This window comes from Dendronephthya gigantea, unplaced genomic scaffold (genome assembly GCF_004324835.1).
Source record: "Dendronephthya gigantea isolate DGI-Jeju-01 unplaced genomic scaffold, DenGig_1.0 000001F, whole genome shotgun sequence".
NCBI lineage: Eukaryota > Metazoa > Cnidaria > Anthozoa > Malacalcyonacea > Nephtheidae > Dendronephthya > Dendronephthya gigantea.
In genome coordinates this window covers 1,634,134-1,654,197 of record NW_021163011.1, presented here as the reverse complement: position 1 = coordinate 1,654,197, position 20,064 = coordinate 1,634,134, and the positions used below count along the sequence as shown (strand labels likewise).

Genomic DNA, 20,064 nt, shown 5'->3' with positions numbered 1-20,064 from the left:
CAACAGTTTGAAATTAGATAAGTTGAAGTTTAAAAAAAAATTATTGTAAAGCTTAAAAATATTCTGAAAGTACTCTGTTTAATTGCCGGCCGACTCATAATAGGGAGCAATTAGAAATAATTTAACAAATCTCCCTTATGTGTTAGTCTTGTAAACTGAACGTAAATAAAAAAATTAAACGAAGTGGATCGGAATAACTGAGGAATACAAGAAGAGAGAACGTTGCAAATTGGGTCGTCGCAAAAATCGCATGATTTGGATCTGAAAATTTACGGGTAAGTTGATATGATTTTAGATCTTCCTTTGATGATAATATAGTTTCCCAAGCTATATATGGCTTAAATGAATATATTCCAAAGTTTTGGCGGAGGGAATTTTTTTGGGGCAACCGTGTACTTAACCGTGTACTCTCAGACTTACCATGCAAAGGTGATAACTGAAAGAAGGAAATGACATGAATTACAAAAAAATGAAAGCAAAATATAGCGGGTCCTCATTCCCGTTCGTTCAACCCTATATATATGTATGTAGAGCCTCGCAACAGGTCATGCATTACCTGTATTATTACCTATAGAATCACGGCGCTATATAAGAATTTAACAAACATCGCATTTTTTAAATTGTATTTTAGTTATCACGTTTTTTGGTTAATAACAAATATCAGACTATCATTCCCGTGTCACAATTTGCTCAGTGCAGACTGCAGACGTATATTTGTGTGCATATCGATATGAATATATATATTTTTTACAAATATACGTTTCGATCAATATAAATCTCGTATACCGCTGTTAAAACGGGCCGAGACTACCTGTTTGAGTGATTCGTGGTTTTACCGTGGCCAAAAAAATTTGGTCTCCATTCCAAGTTTCAAGAGGCTCGTCCTAAAAATTAATATTTTGCAAATGCAAGGCTTCAAATTAGCATTTTAGATAATAGTTTTAAGCCCCGTTTACCCTAGTCACTACACTCCCAATTCATTGCCGAATTCATCCTTGCCCGGCCTTCGTTTTGGTAATTACTGAACACGTATAAAATTGGGTACGGGTACCCATTTTATCCGTACCGTATACCAATAAATTAACTGTAGTGTAAACGGGGTTTGTTTAATGAGGTTTCTAGGTGATATACTGCTGTTCTTCTGGTTGAAAATCGGTCACGTTTTTATTGGCGACCAGGCCTATAATTATAATCTTGACATGCATCTCGATTTCAGCGATTTTGTTTGTCAGGCTGATGTTTTAAGCAAACGAGCACATGTTTTGTGCTTTCAGCCTATGCGAATGCGTAATGCTTATGTGCACTTTGCTTGCTCAGCTATTAAAAAAACGTTTAGTCGAAGAGAATGCTCATCAATATAACCACGATTATATTTTATACGTTTGTCATAATGTTATCAACAAGATCAAGTTTTTGGACACGCAATATTGCCATTACTACAGAAGGGCTACCCTAAAGATGACTAGGAGAAGATAAGACACTACATGCATGTATTCACTATAGTTTCTGGTTTCTGCCAGTTTATATGGTTGCTATAGGTAAATTTTGTCAAGGGTATATAGGGTAAGTTGTAGGTATATATTGACTACTTCCGGTAGAAAGGTACAATAATCCTATTTTACATGACGTATAAAAAATTTAAGCATTCTGATTGGCTTAGCCTGAAAAATTTAGAAGAATTTGCTAATTAGTTCTAAACGAAACTCCTTGCTACCCTTTGGACATTACCATTAAGTGTGATTCATTAAGCTGCGAAGGTCGATGGTTGTTGATTAATGTCGGTTTGCTCCGGATGCTTGGCTCCGTAATTACTCTTCGGAGTTTTCGTTTAGTTTGGAACAGTTTATTTGATCGTTGCTTTCGTTTGACTAGATCTTAGGGTTGCTTGTTTTTGAGGCGGCTGGTAGATGAAGGTTGTCAATTGTTGGTGGAAAAAAGTTAATTAAAGTTTCAACACATACGTACGTGGGTAGTGAAGTTTTGCTTCTTGCTGACCGAAATTCTCGTTCACGCTTAAGATCGTTTTCTCGTAAGGACAAAATTAGCTTACGTCTCAGGGCTAATCGGACAAAGTTGTTCTTAACAGGAATAACATGGTAAATATATCTATACTACATGTAATTGAAGGTGGATCAAATGAAACAAATAGGGTTTCTATAAATATTTTTCCTTAAAGTTTAGCATAGAATAAAATACTATTTCTCTTTTACTTGCGCAGTAAGAAATAAAACCATTTTAGTAAACAGAGATAACTTCATGTTTGTGCGTACGATTATATTTATATGAGTTGCGAAAGCTCGCGAAACATACGAGGCATGTGTGTCTGATACATTTTCACAACAAACGGTGAACAAAAAAAAAGACGGACAAATGAGATCAAGTTAACAATGAGGCGCTTTCACATTTTTGCGTCATAATTAACATAGCTAATTTATGTATATTTAGGCGCTAGTTCGGGTTTCTCGTAACTTGTTCAATGCATGGAAATTATTTTTCAGAAAAATTTCATCATTCTAGGAGCTATGTTTTATATCGATCGCCAATAGACCCATTTCAAAAAGAGCAAGAAGCCTGTTATGAGTTAGGTTTTAGGTTAGGCTAGTCAGGTTTTCTGCTGTCAAATTAAATTTCTAAATTTTGACTGGAAAAACTTTGTTTTTGTGTAGCTTGCGACAGGTCACACGAAAAAGTGAGAGAATTAACAAATGACTTTAAATCAAGCAGAGATAATCTGACTAGCCTCGTTCTCGCGTAACTCGAAACAGTCCTATTGCTCTTTTTCGAATAGGTCTATATAGCTACATGTAATTTCGAAGTCATCTCGAATGGCGATATAATAATAGAATGCAATGAAATATTTGAACCTATATCAAAATACCGAAAGACAATTTTTGTCCAATGAAAAAATATCAATCGTTCTCTCGAAATCCACATTTCGTCACTAGTGAACAAATCATCCTATTGCATAAAATTGAGTCTGCATAAAAATGATGACAACTCTTCATTACAGGGGGATAAAATAAATCTCTAACCTTCTTACTAAAATAAAACACGCTATAGCTAGGGGAAATACAGGATGAAAAGGTAGTTTTAATGGCGGGTGTTGACATCGCATTTTTGGTGTGTCGATTTAATTACCGTTTTCGGCCTAAATTTGCTAACAATTCCATGCATGCATGCAAATTTGCAAACAAATAATCATACAAATACACATGTATGCATGCAAATTTTCAAAATTTTACAAGCCCATTTTTTCCCCACTTTTGCACAAACAAATTTGCAATCTTTGCCTACGTTGGTAGACTCTGTATGCATGGCACTACTGGTTTTATTGCCAATTAAGTTACAAAATTAGTTTAGCTACAATGCAAATGGCCTATATTATTTGGCAGGTCACTATGATTGCATGAAAATTTGTAGCTCTGCGTTTACACTACACTCAATTCATCAGCACGGCACGGCACTGCTAAAATGGGTACCCGTACCAATTTCACCTGTGCTCGACATTTGTATAGGTATAGCCTGGACGCTAATGATCAGGCAACTATATAATAACTGGGCATGCATGGGTATCAATTTAGTCGTGCTGTGCCAATGAACTGCATTGACATGCTGATATTTGCAATTATTGATGGTCGACGAATATTATTGTAGTTACATAAAAAAGTTATTCTCAATAAAGTGCATATTTAAACGCATATATTCAAATGCATCAAACTTTTTAAATGAAACTGTATTATTTCGAATTAATTCCGATTCATTTTCCGCAGTTATATATATAGAATATTTTCTTACACATAACTGTTGATGAATCAGAATTGATAAGAAACATAAACTTTCAATATGACCTTTCTTACAATGACGTCAAACGAGGAAAGTCTTATGTTACACGATGTTTGATTGGCTCTCTTATCAGAAAGGTCTATTAAAAGCTTAATGCGTTTCAATATAATAGCACTCTATTCCGCAACGTTCGTTCTATATGTATTTGCTGAAATTATCGGCTGAGATATCAATTGATCACAATTGATAAAAAATTTTGCAGTCTCATGAAAGTTGCAATATTGGATCGACACTATAGAGTACAGAAAGTTGCAATATTGGATCGACACTATAGCTACCCGGGTCTGAATCTAACGGGCTTAGTAAAAGGCGAAAATGCAAACTACCACGAAAGCTGAACTATATAGAAAATACGATGAACGTATAATAAATCCGTATAGGACGTTGAAAAGGCTGGGATATGTTTTCTACACTTTTATGTCGATGAAAAAATGAAGGGTTTCACTGTTTAGTCTATTTACATCACCATCATGGATGCAGTGGCAGCATTTCTTGTTTGGTATCAGCGTAATCGGCCTGAAACATTCTTCAGTAGTTAATGCCGGTTGCATGTAGAAACTATAATTCTGATTTTTTGTTTAAGAAATTGCTCATTTCTCACAAACAGAAATGACATAAATAGGTTTTGGCTTGCAATGCATGTATAATTACTTGAAACCTTAATTATAGCCTACTATACGTATACACCACTAAAATCAGCCTTGCTGAGCAACATTTCCGAAGATTGGAACCGAAAGCTTTGCAGTATATATATAAAAACATATGGTGGAATAACAACAGAATATACATTCATGCATTTATGTTGAAGAATACCTGCGGCAAATAAATACAAACTATATATGCAGTTTCGGGCCAAGGTATAGATCAATTTGGGCTTCACAAATATTTTACTTGTCAATATTTCGAGAGGCACAATCACGCCAAGCACGGGACAGTAGTTTCGAAATCCTTTTAACCGAATAAGGATATCTCGGGACGGGCTCAGTCCGAACAACCGGCCGTGCCCAGTCCGAACAACCGACCGTGCGTTCCATTGCTATCCGTTTACCAAAGCTAATTAATCAGGTATACAGGGTTTATCTACGCGTCTTGCTGCGTCGGTTGGACCTCAAATTAGGCGAACGATTGAAAGTTTAGGCGCTACAGGTATATAAACTGGTTTGAAAAGCAATGATCGCGTGGATATCTGAACGAGGATCAGGATCTTTTACACAGAGACAGGGTGGTGTAAATGTGTTTAAAAATGTAACAATTCTCCAACAATCTTGCCATGAATGCAGACTCTGGATTCGTTGTACATTTTGCTTTGATACCGGCTGTGTTAATAAATTCGAACTGGTACTTTTGTAAACAAATACATTTATATAAAGTTCAGGATGCAACAGTGTTTATGCTATCACCTGCAAACACCCGTGGTTGAACCGCGCTTGACTGCCGTCTTGTATTGCCTCCTTTTCTTTGACTGTTCACTTCAAAAATCAAAATCAAAATCGCTTATTTTTATTTCACGTATAATCAACGGGCAAGAGTCGATAATGCTGATGTCCTGGGTAAGTAAAAAAATGCTATCAGTATGATTCATGATCCGTTTTTATCGTGTTCCACGGAAACAGCAGCATTGATTTCGTAGCTTTGTATTTACTGTTAATTAATTTAAGACCCACGCTGGCTTTGATCGTCACGATTGACGTTCGATCGTAACGATATTAGCTTGATAACGATCAGTTTGTTAATACACCATTTATATTTATTGCTGAAAAGCTTTGACGCGGGTCTTCATCAGTGAGTCGATTAACAGACCGGAAGCTTCGCAGTAATAGATTACGTGGTGAACGCACAACTAAATGTTTTTACTGTTGTTCGCCTTGGGCTGATGGGTAGTAAGTGGCAACCTTCTAGCGAGGTTCTTCCTTTTTGAGAGGAGTTACACTAAGACAGGAGATGCCCACACAGGAAGCAGAAGCTTCGTTCAATAATTGACAAATTGAACTCTATAACTCTATATATAAGCTTTCGACCTGTGAGAAGGGCACTCTCCCTCTGACGGTTTCAAGAGCAAAATTTGACAACGTGAAGTTAATTCGACCCGTTTCTATTTCTACTGATGTAAATCTTTATTCGCGAGATTAATGGCATCTCGATTCTCGGGACCAAGGAGTTGAATAGAAGGTTTTCGCACATTCTAAGCAGTTGCTAGACATTGTTTCATGCATGTGTTGCTATATGTCATATTGTGTTTATTCAAATTATCATCATTTAGAAAAGTTTTGTTTTGTTTTATAAAACTTTAATATACTTCTTAAAGTTTAAGTAAAAAGCTTAGGGTGAATTTCTGCTTAAAGAGAAACAGTTCGTTCAGCTTGACGGTTCTCATTTCAAAAAAAAAATATGCAAAATACTTCGCTGGCGAACCATCTTTTTGCAAGTGGAATTGCAGGCTTATACAATCCATTAAAGCGATTCTCCGTGCATGCATGGCTCCATATTAATAGAAAGGGATCCCAGATCGACATCTTTTGTCGCCACCCCGTTTAATTGATCCATGGGGCGCCCTCGCAGTAGTGTTTAACTCATCTCCCATAGACCTAGAATATACCAGAATCCTACTGATGTTACTACTTAACTCCTTAGTCACCTTAGTCACCAAAGAGTTGAATGGAAAAACCATTACGATTTTTATATAATTTATTCTAAGCAGTTGCTAGATCTTGTTTCATGTGTTACTATATGTCATATTGTGTTTATTCAAATTATCAGCATGTAGAAAAGTTTACTTGTTTCATTTTACTGTCTATAAGTAATAAGCTTAGGATGGATTTTTACTTGAAGAGAAACAGTTAACCCCCCCCCCTTTTTTTGTTTTAATTTTGACAGGGTAGATTAGTTCAGCGCTCATTTCAAAAGAAAATATGCAAATATTTCGCTAGCGAGTCTTTGTAAGTGGAAATCTAGCCTTACAGTTACATACAATTCAATAAAACGATTCTCCATGCATGCATGCCATCGCTATACATATTCATTAATTAAATATAGGGTTAGAAATTGAATTATAGCGATTTATGATCGAGTGTAAAGTACCCTATATATAATATCATTATATATATTTCATATTTTCATATATTTTCATTGATTGACACTCGAGAGGTTTTAATAACCAAACGCTTGGAAATTAACAATTATTATTTCAAAAGAGACACCGATAATCAATGATAGATTAATGGCGTTCGCGACGATTTTAATTCGACAAAACGTTAATCTAAAATTCGGATGTTATCATTTCAATTAAAAACAAGTTAGCCTTTTCATCAATTAACCGTCATATATGTAACAGCCCAAATTTGCCATAAACGCGCGCTAGCCAATAATGTGATAAAAGTGTTTTGGATTGGTCACACAGAAAGACAATATAAACGATTTTCTTTTGAAAATGGATTGTGGTGCGTGTTAGAAATTGTATAGCTATATATATATGTATAGATCTAAAAATGTCGCATTATAGTTTATGTATCCACAAACAGTACTTGTTCTATATAATATTTCTATTTAGGCAATTACTACCACTCTATAATAGGCAATGCAAACATAGCGATGTATTAATCATACGATCTTCCTCTTTACTATGCAGTGTTCCCTATATATTCAGTATTTGCTTTAAAATTAAAGCATCCACGCACGATCCGTCATTACGTACGCGTGATTCTCTGTTTTCTTTATCTTTTGCTAGCCGCTATTTTTTTCCGTGGAAAATAAAACGATGCGAGGAAACGACGAGCTCTGGTGAAATGAACGAAGAAACGAGAGCGTGTGTCAAGGCCGGCTAGCCGAAGTCGAAATCCACTGAAAATGCCCGATGAAAATGCACCAAGTTCACCCAACATGGACAAGGTTCATCCGAAAGACAAAGCCAACATCATATCGAGAGTTTTGCTCTGGTGGATTGTTGATCTTTTGCGAAGAGGAAGAAAAGCTCCGCTGAATCAAGAAGATCTCGATCCGGTCAGGGAAGACGATTGCGCCGCTCGACATACAAAACGTTTAGAGGAAATCTGGCAAAATGAAAGGGACTCGGCAAGACAACAGAGGAAAAAACCCAAGCTTTGGAAGGCGATGATGAAATACTTCACCTGGCAAGAGCATGCACTGGTGTACTTCCTGATGCTTTTCAACGTCTTTGGAAACGCTGTATTCTTCTATTCCGTTACAAACCTAATGAAAGCCATCGGTAGCAACTTTGAAGGGGGCGCCCATTCTCCGGACGAGTATCTCATTTTCATTCTGGGCATGATGGTCGGGTCGTTTTGTGAGGTTCTCGGTTCTCAGCATTCGTGTCTGTACTTACCCATGTTAGGAATCAGAGCCAGAGCTGCCCTGGTTGGCTTGATTTATAAAAAAGTAAGGCATTTATTATAGCGGTATCATTCCACTTTAATTGGCATGACCATGGCCATTGCCCGGTGTTCTTCATGTACTGTATATAAACGTATATAGACTGCTTGGTCTGGACCTGGAAGTCCTGGCCTGTCACAATACGGGCTTAGAATCACGCAGTCTTGCTCGGCTCTACTTTTGTGGCAATTGTGTATGTTTGTGGCAAGGGCCTTGATACCATGCTGACAAAAACAAACGCCGAAATATCTTGTTCAAAAATTAAAAATTATGCCTAACTTTAGAATGAAACTTTATGCCAAACGGCTTTTAAAAGCACCGCACTAATCTAGATCGAATTTAAGGCCATGTTTTCGTACGATCGAGTTCTCTATTCTATTCTCTCCGATTCGTTTGTGCACAGGACGCGGTTTTAATCGGCAATCATTTCGTCGCTTTATACCTACTATACTATACGCGTTGGGTTTGCTTTTTTTAAATTTCAATTTAATTTAAATAAGATTATAAAATAATTTAACTATACGCATATATTAATCGAGCACGTAATCATTAGCCGGATTTAACAATTTAACTTATCAACCTGATTGGAAGTTGCAGTTTAAAGTCCGTTTCTAGATTTTCATCATCTTCTCTACTTTTTGAGATATAAGTTATGTTCGCCCTGCGCCATTTTGAATATTCATATTTATCGTAATTAAATATGCATTATTTTTGTTGCAATGGGATAAAATCTGGCATTTCTTTTCGACCACTTTTATACAAAATAGACAGATCTTGATCTTGATCTTGATACAAATTTGCATGCAATGACGTCGACGATGACAGTTACAGAAGATGCAAGTAAGATGGCGGTTAGAAGGTTTTTTTTCACAAGTATTTCCGAAAATAAGAAAGTAGGCTTATATAAACAAGAAAAGAATATTGGTCATTTGACTCATTTCCCTTTAATTACTAACAAATCTGTAAGAAATGCTTACCACGCGACGAATTTTCTTGACTCCGAACCAAATGTGAAACGCTGTTATTTTTTTAAGGTGTTGAGGTGTAGCAAAATGTCGATGAACGCTGGAGAGGTAATGGAGTTGGTTTGTGACGACACTCATCGTCTGGCCACAATGGGGGATCAGTTTCTGCCAAATTTGCTTCGGCAATCTGCCAAAGTCGTCGTCTACATCACGTGGCTGTTATGTTTTGTCGGCTGGAAATTCATTCCGGGTTTGTGCGTGTTCACGATCCTTGCATTATTCCGCTTATGCATGACAAATATCGACATAAAGTTTCGCAAGAAAGCTTCACAGTTGGCGGAAAAACGTCTTGGATACCTTCGCGAGGTTTTGACGATCATCCAATCCGTTAAACTGAACTGCTTGGAACATGTCTATGAAGATAAGATCCAGAGAACGAGATGGTGAGTTCACTTGTTTCCTCTTAAGGACGGATTTTAATAAGACCCAGATTACACTGTCAATATTCCTGTGTTGCATTAGTTTTAAACGTTTTGGAGCGACTATCACGATGAAGTAACTCCGAGTTAACCACTGCTCCTTGAATATTTGTACCAATTACTTTGAAGCTTCAAATTTCCCGTTTGAAAATGCCGACTGTGATAACAGAAAATTTGATGGTGTAAACCGAGCTTTGTCATTTTCACCGATGTGAAATAGTCCGGATGTAATTTGTCTTTATTTTCTGCAATAAAATGAATCAAATCAATTATTATTGACTGCACGAACGTAGCAATATTCTAAGTACATCAACCACCTTAGCATGTTCACGACAATTACGATTAAATGAAAACCAGCCTTTAGCGCTTGGCAAAATGGCGAGGAATGGTTATAAGCTAACGTGTGCCATTGTAGGTTGGTTGATAAATGCATGATTAGTCCCAAAAGAAATGGTTTTCACCTCTTCTAACTTTGGCAGAGAAAGTTTAACTTCCTAGTTTTTAATTTCCTAGTATTATTATTTTCTTGTTTTTTTATTCATTCTCAACCACCCAAATATAACATCATGCAAATACGGAATTTGTTATAAATTCACAAGTTTCTATATAATTAGCCTTTCTAAGGCTTTCCACAGTTGAAAAACCGTTTTTTATAGTTTTCAAAAATTTCTCCTGTAAATTTTCTCGGTAAATTACAAATGCACATTTACTTACGAATTTGACATCTTCGTTTTTACGAACTTTTTAAGTGCAAATAAAGTTAATTTACGTTAGTAGCTATTGTCATTCTTTTTAAGACAAACTGTCGGGAAATAGGGATATAGAAAGCTTGAATTAGATGTGCTGTTCATAATTGCGCTTATAAAAAAAACGGAGACTTTAAGTTTAAGATGAACGAATTCACCATAGATGTAAAATAAACATGGCGGAACGTCGACATATATGTCGATCAAAATTGAAAAATATGATTCCTTTCGAATTTAGATCGGTCACGATAGCAATATCTTAAAATTTCTAATGTATGATGCATCAATCAAACGATGATTCGCTACCTTCCGAAGAATTTTGCGTCGGCGGGATAGCGGGATAGATAAAAAATATTACATTTATAAGAGCATGTTGCATGCGGAGGATCAAACTCGTCAAAAGGTCGCCGCTCCTCACAGAATTCATACCACATAATGAGCAAAAAAGGCCATTTAAAGATCATATCCCTAATTAATTTCAACCTCCACAAAAATATATGTTTAAAGTATGAATGCCGCCATCTTTTTATTATAACGAATTTCTTACCGTTTTCTAAATTAAATTTTCTAAACACGAGTAAATTTTCTTAATTGGTAATTATTTTTTGATACTGAAAATTAGAATTCGATCCTTTGTCTAAATCCCACATTCCTTGACAATTTCTCTTAAATTTCCCGATCAATTATAGAGGTTAAGAAAAAAGTTTTTGTATGATAAAGTTTGTTAAAGATATCTCGCCAGTGCGGGTCGAGTATGATACCATCGATTTTAGTTTATTTTAGTTTAGTTTAGTTTAATAACTTCATCAAAAACAAGTTACAATAAGTTGCAACATGCGGATGATAGGTGAGCAGACAGATCTCGCCCCAATTTAATCTGCCTACCTTAATTATGAAGTTACGAATTACATGTATGATACAGATTAAAAACTAAAATGCAAAAAAACATTATAGGAAATACAAATTACGGAGGTGTATAAACATTCCAAGTTTCATAGAAATGGGTTCTCAAGTTACTCTTAAATGTTCCAAACTCCGTTGAAAGGCATGCATCGCAAATTCCCGATCTATTATATATATATAATATATATATCATACATATATATGTACACTACCTACACTTATGAAGTTATGTAATCTTGAATAAACCGAAAACAAACACTGCACAACTTGCAATGATAATTGAATGCACATAAGTGTATTTAGGCCAATCTACACGATGCGACACGATAGTCGCGAATACGATTCCTATCCTGACGTATGAAAAAGATTTATGACGCCACTCTTTCTGTATGCATTGCAAGTCTGTATACACTTTTATCATTATGACAATCCACACAAGTTCACAGAAAACACTATACAAACGAATACTGAAATTTATAGGCACACTTTTACGCCTTTCATTCTCTTTAGATATAAGCTTAATAATATTCTTTGATATTTAATATTGTGCTTTTTCTTCTTTAGGCAAGAAATAAAATATAAGGCAAAACGCTGGATAATTCTCTCTATGAGCTTTTCGTTTACCTCTTGTGGGCAACACTTGTCAACCTTTGTCATCGTCTTAGTGCTAATATACACTGATCGTTCCATGCTAACTTTTAACAATTTATTCACTATCATGGTGCTGTCTGTCGGCATTGGCGAGATTATTTGCATGAAACTACCAATTTCTATCCACTTCAGCACGGACATTATTACGGGACTTTCTCGCATACAGCGTTTCCTGGAAAGCTGCGATGCCATAGATGATACAATTAACGACATTCCGCCCTCGGAGAAAGGAAAAAATGGCGATGAAAACTGTGGTTCAAAAATACTCAGTCCAACACCTAAGGTTTGCCTAGATGGCGTGTCTTGTAAACTTCTCAAATCCGATACTTCGAGTGCGCAAATAAAAGATGTCACTCTACTGAATGACATTTCTATTGAAATATCTTCACAAACGTTAGTTATGATAACCGGCTTGGTGGGCAGTGGCAAGTCATCACTCCTTTCAACTATTCTTCATGGAGAACTTCAAATTTCAAAGGGATCAACAAAACATTCGGGGAACATCGCTTATGTTTCCGATACGCCATGGGTATTTCCTGGTACAGTTCGCGAGAATATACTATTCGGTTTGCCCTACGAGGAGAAATGGTACACGGAAACCATTAAAGCCTGCCAGTTGGAGAAGGATTTCAAAAGATTTCCGGATAAAGACTTGTCACACATCGGGGAACACGGTGCGACAATTAGTGGTGGCCAACGGACACGTATCGCATTGGCACGCGCAGTTTACTCGCGGGCGGATATATATCTTCTGGACGATCCTTTTAGTTCCTTGGATGCTAAAGTCGCGGAGAATATCTTTAAAAGTGTTTTCAAGGGGCTGCTGGCCGAAAGAATTGTGTTTGTAATCACACTGAATCCGAGATATCTGGCGCAAGCTGATTACATCTTGAAGTTGTCAGAAGGTATGTTTATCTTGAGAAAGAGAAAGTGTTTTACTAGGAAATTTCGATTCAACCACAGCAAGCAGGCGCCGCCCCCCCAGCCCGGCGTCACCCCCCCGGTCCACATATCCTTACCTTGGCTGGCTGATGTATATTATACAGCAGGAGGAGGTGATTGTGCAATACCGCTGGAACTTAGGCCATGCATAGGCTTGTACTTGTAGCTAAGGGCTGCTTTCCACTGTAGCGTTTTCTGTACGTACGTACACGCACGTAAAGTTAGTAGTTGTTGTATAATCAATTTTATGCAAGAAAAATCACACAAAATCATCAACAGAATCCAACCTTATGTGCATCAATTCAATCATCGATTTCATAAGTATCATTTAAGTGATTTTAAACTTTTACGCGTGTAAACCTACGTTCAAAAAACGCGACAATGGAAAGCAGCCCTAGTTGTATAATACACAGCATAAATTGATTTCTTGCTTCGTTCTATGGAGTGTTCAACTCTGTTTTCAATGAGTAAAATATATAATGAATTTGCCTGGCCAGCCTGGTATGATACCATAATGAAGAGAGGAAGAAACATTGCTATATTTAATCGCATAAAAATTTGACAACCGTTTTTATACTAATGCAGGTACTGTGGTCGCTCAGGGAACAGTAAATGAGGTGAGGGAGGCGGTATCGGAACTGGGGACCGTTGAGAACAAAGACAGCATAATTGAAAACAGTGAAGAAGACAGTGAACACGAGGAGACAGATGATGATCTGGAACAAGCGAAACAATTGCTCGAAGCTAAAGAGGATCGGGAGATTGGAACTGTTTCTTTTAACGTTGATGCAAAGTATTTCATGTTTGGAGCACCAGCGCTGATGCTTTTGATAATGCTAGTAATAATTATAGCTGGGCAAGGTAAGGACTGTGCCTGACATAGAAGACTGGTAGTTATGAAACTTTTGTCTTCCTATTATGTTCTGAAGCTCATTTTACGCTATATGTTGTATCTTTGCCTCGCAATGATCTAATTTTTTCCTTCTGAATTTTTTTGGCTCAATTTTTTTTTACAAAAATAATTATTCATGGTTTCGTATGCTTAAATAAGGCCGTAGTTGAGTTGTTTCTAAAATCCAGGCCTCTCAGACATTGTGTGGGGAATGATGCGTCCGGACACACCCTTAAATATTACCTCGAATAAAACGAAATAGCTATTTCATTTTAAGTGGGTATTTTTCTTTCCTTAGGCCTAGTTTAATTTAATTTGTTCGCTTCGAAAGCAATGAAGCAATAGATAGTGAGGTGGTAAGGTGGCTAATTGAGGTTTACCATAATAATATCTATTATTTGAATTGCATTCGACGAGAATAAAATGTGACGTACAAACTAGAACTAAAACTGCATGATTTTGTCTTGATTCTTCTAACCAGGTCTCACTGTATGGGTTGACATTCAAGTGTCGTCATTACCAAATATAGTACACGAGGAGGAAAAGTTTCAACGTGCTCTAATAATTTACCCCGTATCCTTGGTGATCACGATATTGATTGTGATTGTCTCCAGGTTATGCATATTTCTTGTTCCGATCCGAGCAAATTACCGAGTCCACAACAAAATGGTGAATCGTCTGCTCCAAGCTCCTAGTCATTTTTACGCAGTGAACCCGGCTGGCCGTATACTCAACAGATTTTCACAAGACATCAATAACTTGGACGACCTTCTGCCATTCAACTTGGTTTATTTCTTTCAGTGCGCGACGCCCGGCATGGGAGCTATTGTGTTGTGTTTTTTTACAAGCGTTTACCTCATCCCAATATGCTTTCTTGCACTCGGGATATGCTTTGGTACGTCGAAGTTCTTCTTCAGCAGCGCAATGGACATCAAACGTTTAATGTCCGAGTCTGGTGGTCCGCTGTATTCGCATTTCTCCAACACTATGGAAGGGGTGAGGACAATCCGGGTTCACAACCGACAGCAGAGTTTCACAGAGTCAGCGTTCAGGTACCAAGACATAAATTTTAATCATTTTTCCACAAATCAGTGGCAAGCGGAATCCTAGGCTGTTGCAGTGGGCGGAATTTACGATCCGACCACGGCCCGGAATTCATATTTTATGCACGAACGAAGTCTGTTTTGTTTTGTTTTCCTAAAATTTTTTACCAACCTTCAACTGCTAATTTATATTACTGAGAATATTTTACATATTTTTATACGACCAAACGTTTTGTAAAGAAAAATAGCTACTTATCATTTTGGTAGCTCCGGACGCAAAAAATATTCTTCCGTCTCAAAACCATTATAATTTTATCAAAATCACATCAAGTGATCTTCTCAACGACAATTATAAACAGTTAGGGAAAAATTTCTTGTCTTAGGGGCTGTTTACATGAGCCCGGTTACCCGAGATTCAACGAAGCGCGAGAGGACTTTGAGGTATTTAAATAAGTATGCTATTGTTGTGGTGATTATACGACTGCCAGGATCATGTTATCTGCTCATTTCAATACCTCAAAATCATCTCACGCTTCGTTGAATCTCGGGTAACCGGGCTCATGTAAACAGCCCCTTAGGCTGTTAAGAGTAAAAAAAATATTTTAATACCTTTGAAAACTAGTAATTTCCTCCTTGCAAATATGCTGGATGATGATGAAGTGCAAATTCAACCACAAAATATAATCTCAGATGTGTTGCGAGTTGTCGCAGAGCTTTAACTGCACACGCCAATGATATTTTCTTTCCAGGCATATCGACCATCAGCACGAAGCCATGTTCGCCTATTATACAGCAGCACGTTGGTTCGGAATTACCTTGGACTTGGTCCTTGGTATGTTTTGCGTAATTGTTGGCTTGTTTGAACTGTATACGGTGAAGGATTCCTCAACAGCAGGTATGATCGCTCACCGCTACCTGTACAGATTTACAAATTGCTCACTTTCGCGATGAAGGATGTCATCTTGCAGGTATATACAGCATTAGGCAAAAGCAACACAGTAAATTTCTTGTTGTTTTTGTGCAACCTTCAAGATGGCGTCCTCCGCGTTGAAAGGTGGAGAACAGTGGATTATAAAGCTTGTGATAACAGCGTAAATGAGCGAAAATCCAGTGTGTATAGGTTTAATCGACATGAAAACCAAGCTTTTACCTGTCAATTGCACAGTATCATTCCTGGTATTAGTATTACTGCGATTAATTAAGGCACAATGCGATCCGGCATGTTGCTCTGGCGAAATCACATATTTTCGTCTTTGCGTTCGAAGATTTAGACCTCCTTCGAATTTCTAACCAATCTTTACAGATTATAGTTTTGTCATTTTCTGGTTCATCTGACCAGTCTCAGTTGGTCATTGCTGTAACCAGCAAATTTGAGAGGAAAATCTTCACTTTATTCTCTTCTTAAATTCGCTCAAACTTGATATACATGCAGCACAATCATGTCGTTCGGGCGTAAATCGTGTTATGGAAATTCTTTTTTTCAATAATTTAAATAGCATTATTGTTCCAAGGTTGGTTGTATAAAAGGGTAGTTGTCTCTTAGCTATAATTAGTGACAGGATTGGTCAATAAGCATGCTGTATTTGAGGTTTAACGATTTAACAACCCAAAGTGATGTGAAGGATTTGATTATTTGACAGAAATTCAACTACTAAATACAGGGTGTCCCAAAAAAGTCCCCGCTATTGAAATGAAGCTTTTGTTGGAATTTGAATGCATGATCAACGCAGTAGTGTGTAAATAGCATAGTTATTAGGTTGAGGCATTCAAATAAAACGTCTTGCTTTCAATTGGGTTTATCATAATATTAAGGCAATCAGATTCTAACAAAGGCTTGATTTCAATAGAGGGGACATTTTTTTGGGACACCCTGTAGATATTTTTGTTCAAATTTAAGCACAAAGGATATTAGTTCTCCGGAAAATTTAAATAGGATACTTCAGCAGGCTGTATAAAAAACACTAAATGTGCATGAATATTCGATCTTTTACTATCGAATGATTTTTTATTATCAAATAGAAAGCGCGAATATCATGAATATTTAATTTAGTGTGTTGGCGTTTTCTTTATACACCCTGTACAGTCTTGAGGTGCGTTCAGGCTGAGTACCCAGCACTGGTGTCCGTCACTTTTTTTGGCGATTAACACGACGCTTTCAAATGAAATTGGTCACGGTGCCCAATCCATGTGCTGTACCTCCACACGTATACGTATACTACAGTATAGGATACTGTGTTCTGCATGTTTTACGAACCAGTTTCACTTTGGGCACCAGTTCCACGCAGCATTAGGCTACGTTTGCACGGTACTGCATGGGCGAAATAGGAACCGTAATAGGGAAATTTGATCGGTTCTACGTGTTGAGACGAGGAAACGGGAAGAATTCGACCACAGTCCCAAATTCTAGCTTGCTACAATATCTAGCTTTTCCTGATTATGACGCAAAATTAGACGTGTAATGACATGAACCCTTCACCGATTTCTGTATTGTTCTGGTTTTAGTTGTTGCCGCAGTTACAATTATGTACGCGTTCCGTTCAGCTGGATACACCACGGGAATGGTGCGCAGTGCCGTAGAAGTCCATGCCCAGATGACCTCGGCTGAAAGAATTCTGGCATATACTGAGATTGTGCCTGAAAGAGGGCGAGAAATCGAAGAAAAGCCGCCCAAGGAATGGCCTGAAACCGGAGTAATTCAATTCGACCACGTCTCTCTTCGACATTATAAGGATGGGCCGACAGTTCTAAAAGACTTGTCATTTGAAATCAATCCGTCTGAGAAGATCGGAATTGTAGGAAGGACAGGTGCCGGCAAATCGTCGCTGGTTGCCGCGCTAATGCGAATCGGTGAAACGGAAGGAAATATTATCATAGATAGTTTAAGAATTGAAGATTTAAATGTCCTATCAACTCGTGGACGCATTTCTGTCATCTCTCAATCTCCTGTGTTATTTAATGGTACGATCAGGGAGAATTTAAATCCGACAGGTGAGCTCGACGATTCGGAGATTTGGGAGGTTTTGGACAAGATGAAATTGGGCATTCTTGTTGGTAGTCTCCCTCATAAGCTCGATAACGAGTGTACTGGCGGTGGTTCCAACTTTAGCGTCGGTCAGCGACAGTTGTTTCATTTAGCGAGGGTTTTATTAAAGCGGAACAAAATCATCATTTTCGACGAAGCTACAGGTAAGGTGGATAAGAAAACTGCTGAACAAATCCAGAACGTTATCCACGGCGTATTCGAGGATTGTACGGTGATAACAATCTCACATCGTATAGCTACCATTCAGGAATGTGACAGAATAATGGTGTTAGATCAGGGTTCCATTGTTGAATTCGATAAGCCAAATGTTTTGTTGAATAAGGAGGATGGCTTTTTCTTAGGACTTACGAAAATTGCAAATGAATCATAATTTAGTAACACTACCCGAATGTATCAATAGCTAGGGAGAAAAACTGACAATGCATTCCTATACAGGGTGATATTAGATGAATGTCTGCCTTGCATATTGTTGATCGCATTCCCATGCATGCACGCTATCAAAATTTCATATCGATGATAACGGTTCATATAATGTATATACAATTGAAGAAGCATTCAAATTTTACCAGATTCTTGTTGAAATAATAGTTAAGATCTAGCTATAAGATAAACTGTTGGCCCAATTTATACAAAAGCCTTACATCCGCGTGTCATGTGAACTCAACAACATGCAGCAAGTTTATTTTTCTAAACTGACTTTTACCCAACACTGCATCACTAAATGCTGATTTTTCAAAATAGGAACCTGTTTTTCAGTTTCTAGGCTAAATAGGATTTAACTTGTTTATAGGGTGTATTAGGGGCCGATTGCATGGACCGGGATAGCCGGTTAAATGAATAATTATATGAGTAATTTTTGCCGGGCTGGAATTTAGCAGAAGCAGGAGCCATTGCTGTTTATGCACGGGCTGAAGCGATTACATGCGAACTTTCAGCCCGGCAAGATGGGCTAGCTCGGTTGACATAAATTGCTTGCGATAATATAGGAAGCCCGCTTTGTCCGTGTAATCGGCCCCTTAATGACAAGTTTAGGCTTAATAACGACAAAATGAGGCTATGAAGTTTATAATTTCCACGTGCTTATGATACTTGTGGGTTTTTACTGAAGCTATATATATGCCTGTTGCGTGCAAAGAATAAAGTATATTATATAGGTATGCACGCAAGGTTTTCTTTTTGTAATTTAGGATAATATTTCATATATATCACAGGATTATATTTTATGATCTTGTTTAAAAAAAATTAATTTTGACGTCACGAAAACGGAAGACTAGATCTTTCGTGGTGGAAGTCGAAGAAGTGGAAGTTCTACTCTACCGGTTGTTCGAAAGGCGTTCAGCTTAAACGATGGATAAGCTAAAAATAGAAAACCAAATTATATATTTATTGAAAAACTGAGCTGAAATATTTCGATGCAAATAGTTTAATTTTCAAAGAAAGTACATATTTAATGACGCATATAAGATGCAAGTACAGTCATTCACAAGATATATTAAAGTATTTTTAAGTGATTTTGCTTATCCACCGTTTAAGCTAAACGCCTTTCGAACAACCGGCCCCTGGACTATACAGCTGGCCTATTTTGGACAAGCACTTTAAAATGATCTAAATCTAAATTAACTAAATTTGTATTAATGAAATAATTTCGATATTATAGATGCATACATAAAATATTATTAGTATTCAAACGTAGACATCTTTTTACAAAGGAACGCTAAAATCTTTCAGTTCTGAGTTTAGGCAAAATAGGTGATTGCGCTTCCCTATTTTGTTTTTGATTACGTAAAGCTAGCTCATAATATAAAATGCAATATGTTTTGTTTAGCTATACTCATATAGTTAAATCCTGTCAAATAAAATGGTTCTTTAATCAGCTCGGCCGCTTCATGCTTTTTCAAAACAGAACTGACACGCTAATTTAAACCTTATCAATCATTCAAATCTTTCTACATTTAAATGTTCTTTATATAAAGGGCTGATTCCAAAACTCAGTATACCGTTTTCGAATTTCAGTCGTCGACAAGCTTTTAATATGCATCTCTTGTCATGTCAATGAATAATTTCAATTCGGTCAATGTTTAATCCAGTTCTGGAAGTCCATTATCTTTCAGAGTCGCTCGCTCTTTGTTTCAACTCAGACACAGCTAGGTTGCATAAAAGGTAATTGTCAG

General features: G+C 37.1%; 1 protein-coding gene across 1 annotated transcript; it reads left to right on the top strand.

The window, feature by feature from the left end:
- Positions 1 to 5,162: 5,162 nt before the first annotated feature.
- On the top strand, positions 5,163 to 19,738 carry LOC114528757 (multidrug resistance-associated protein 4-like). Its single transcript, XM_028550471.1, has 8 exons — positions 5,163 to 5,393; positions 7,568 to 8,235; positions 9,264 to 9,637; positions 11,887 to 12,878; positions 13,501 to 13,776; positions 14,289 to 14,859; positions 15,600 to 15,745; positions 17,353 to 19,738. Exons 2-8 carry the CDS (start codon positions 7,687 to 7,689, stop codon positions 18,261 to 18,263), a joined length of 3,819 nt encoding a protein of 1,272 aa, XP_028406272.1. The 5' UTR covers positions 5,163 to 5,393; positions 7,568 to 7,686; the 3' UTR covers positions 18,264 to 19,738.
- Positions 19,739 to 20,064: the final 326 nt, after the last annotated feature.

Bases quoted from the DNA above. Each gene is read 5' to 3' on its own strand.
- LOC114528757 (XM_028550471.1), top strand. From the start codon at position 7,687: ATGCCCGATGAAAATGCACCAAGTTCACCCAACATGGACAAGGTTCAT. The intron at 8,236-9,263 runs GTAAGGCATTTA...TATTTTTTTAAG, and splicing joins TTGGCTTGATTTATAAAAAA to GTGTTGAGGTGTAGCAAAAT. The intron at 13,777-14,288 runs GTAAGGACTGTG...TCTTCTAACCAG, and splicing joins AATAATTATAGCTGGGCAAG to GTCTCACTGTATGGGTTGAC.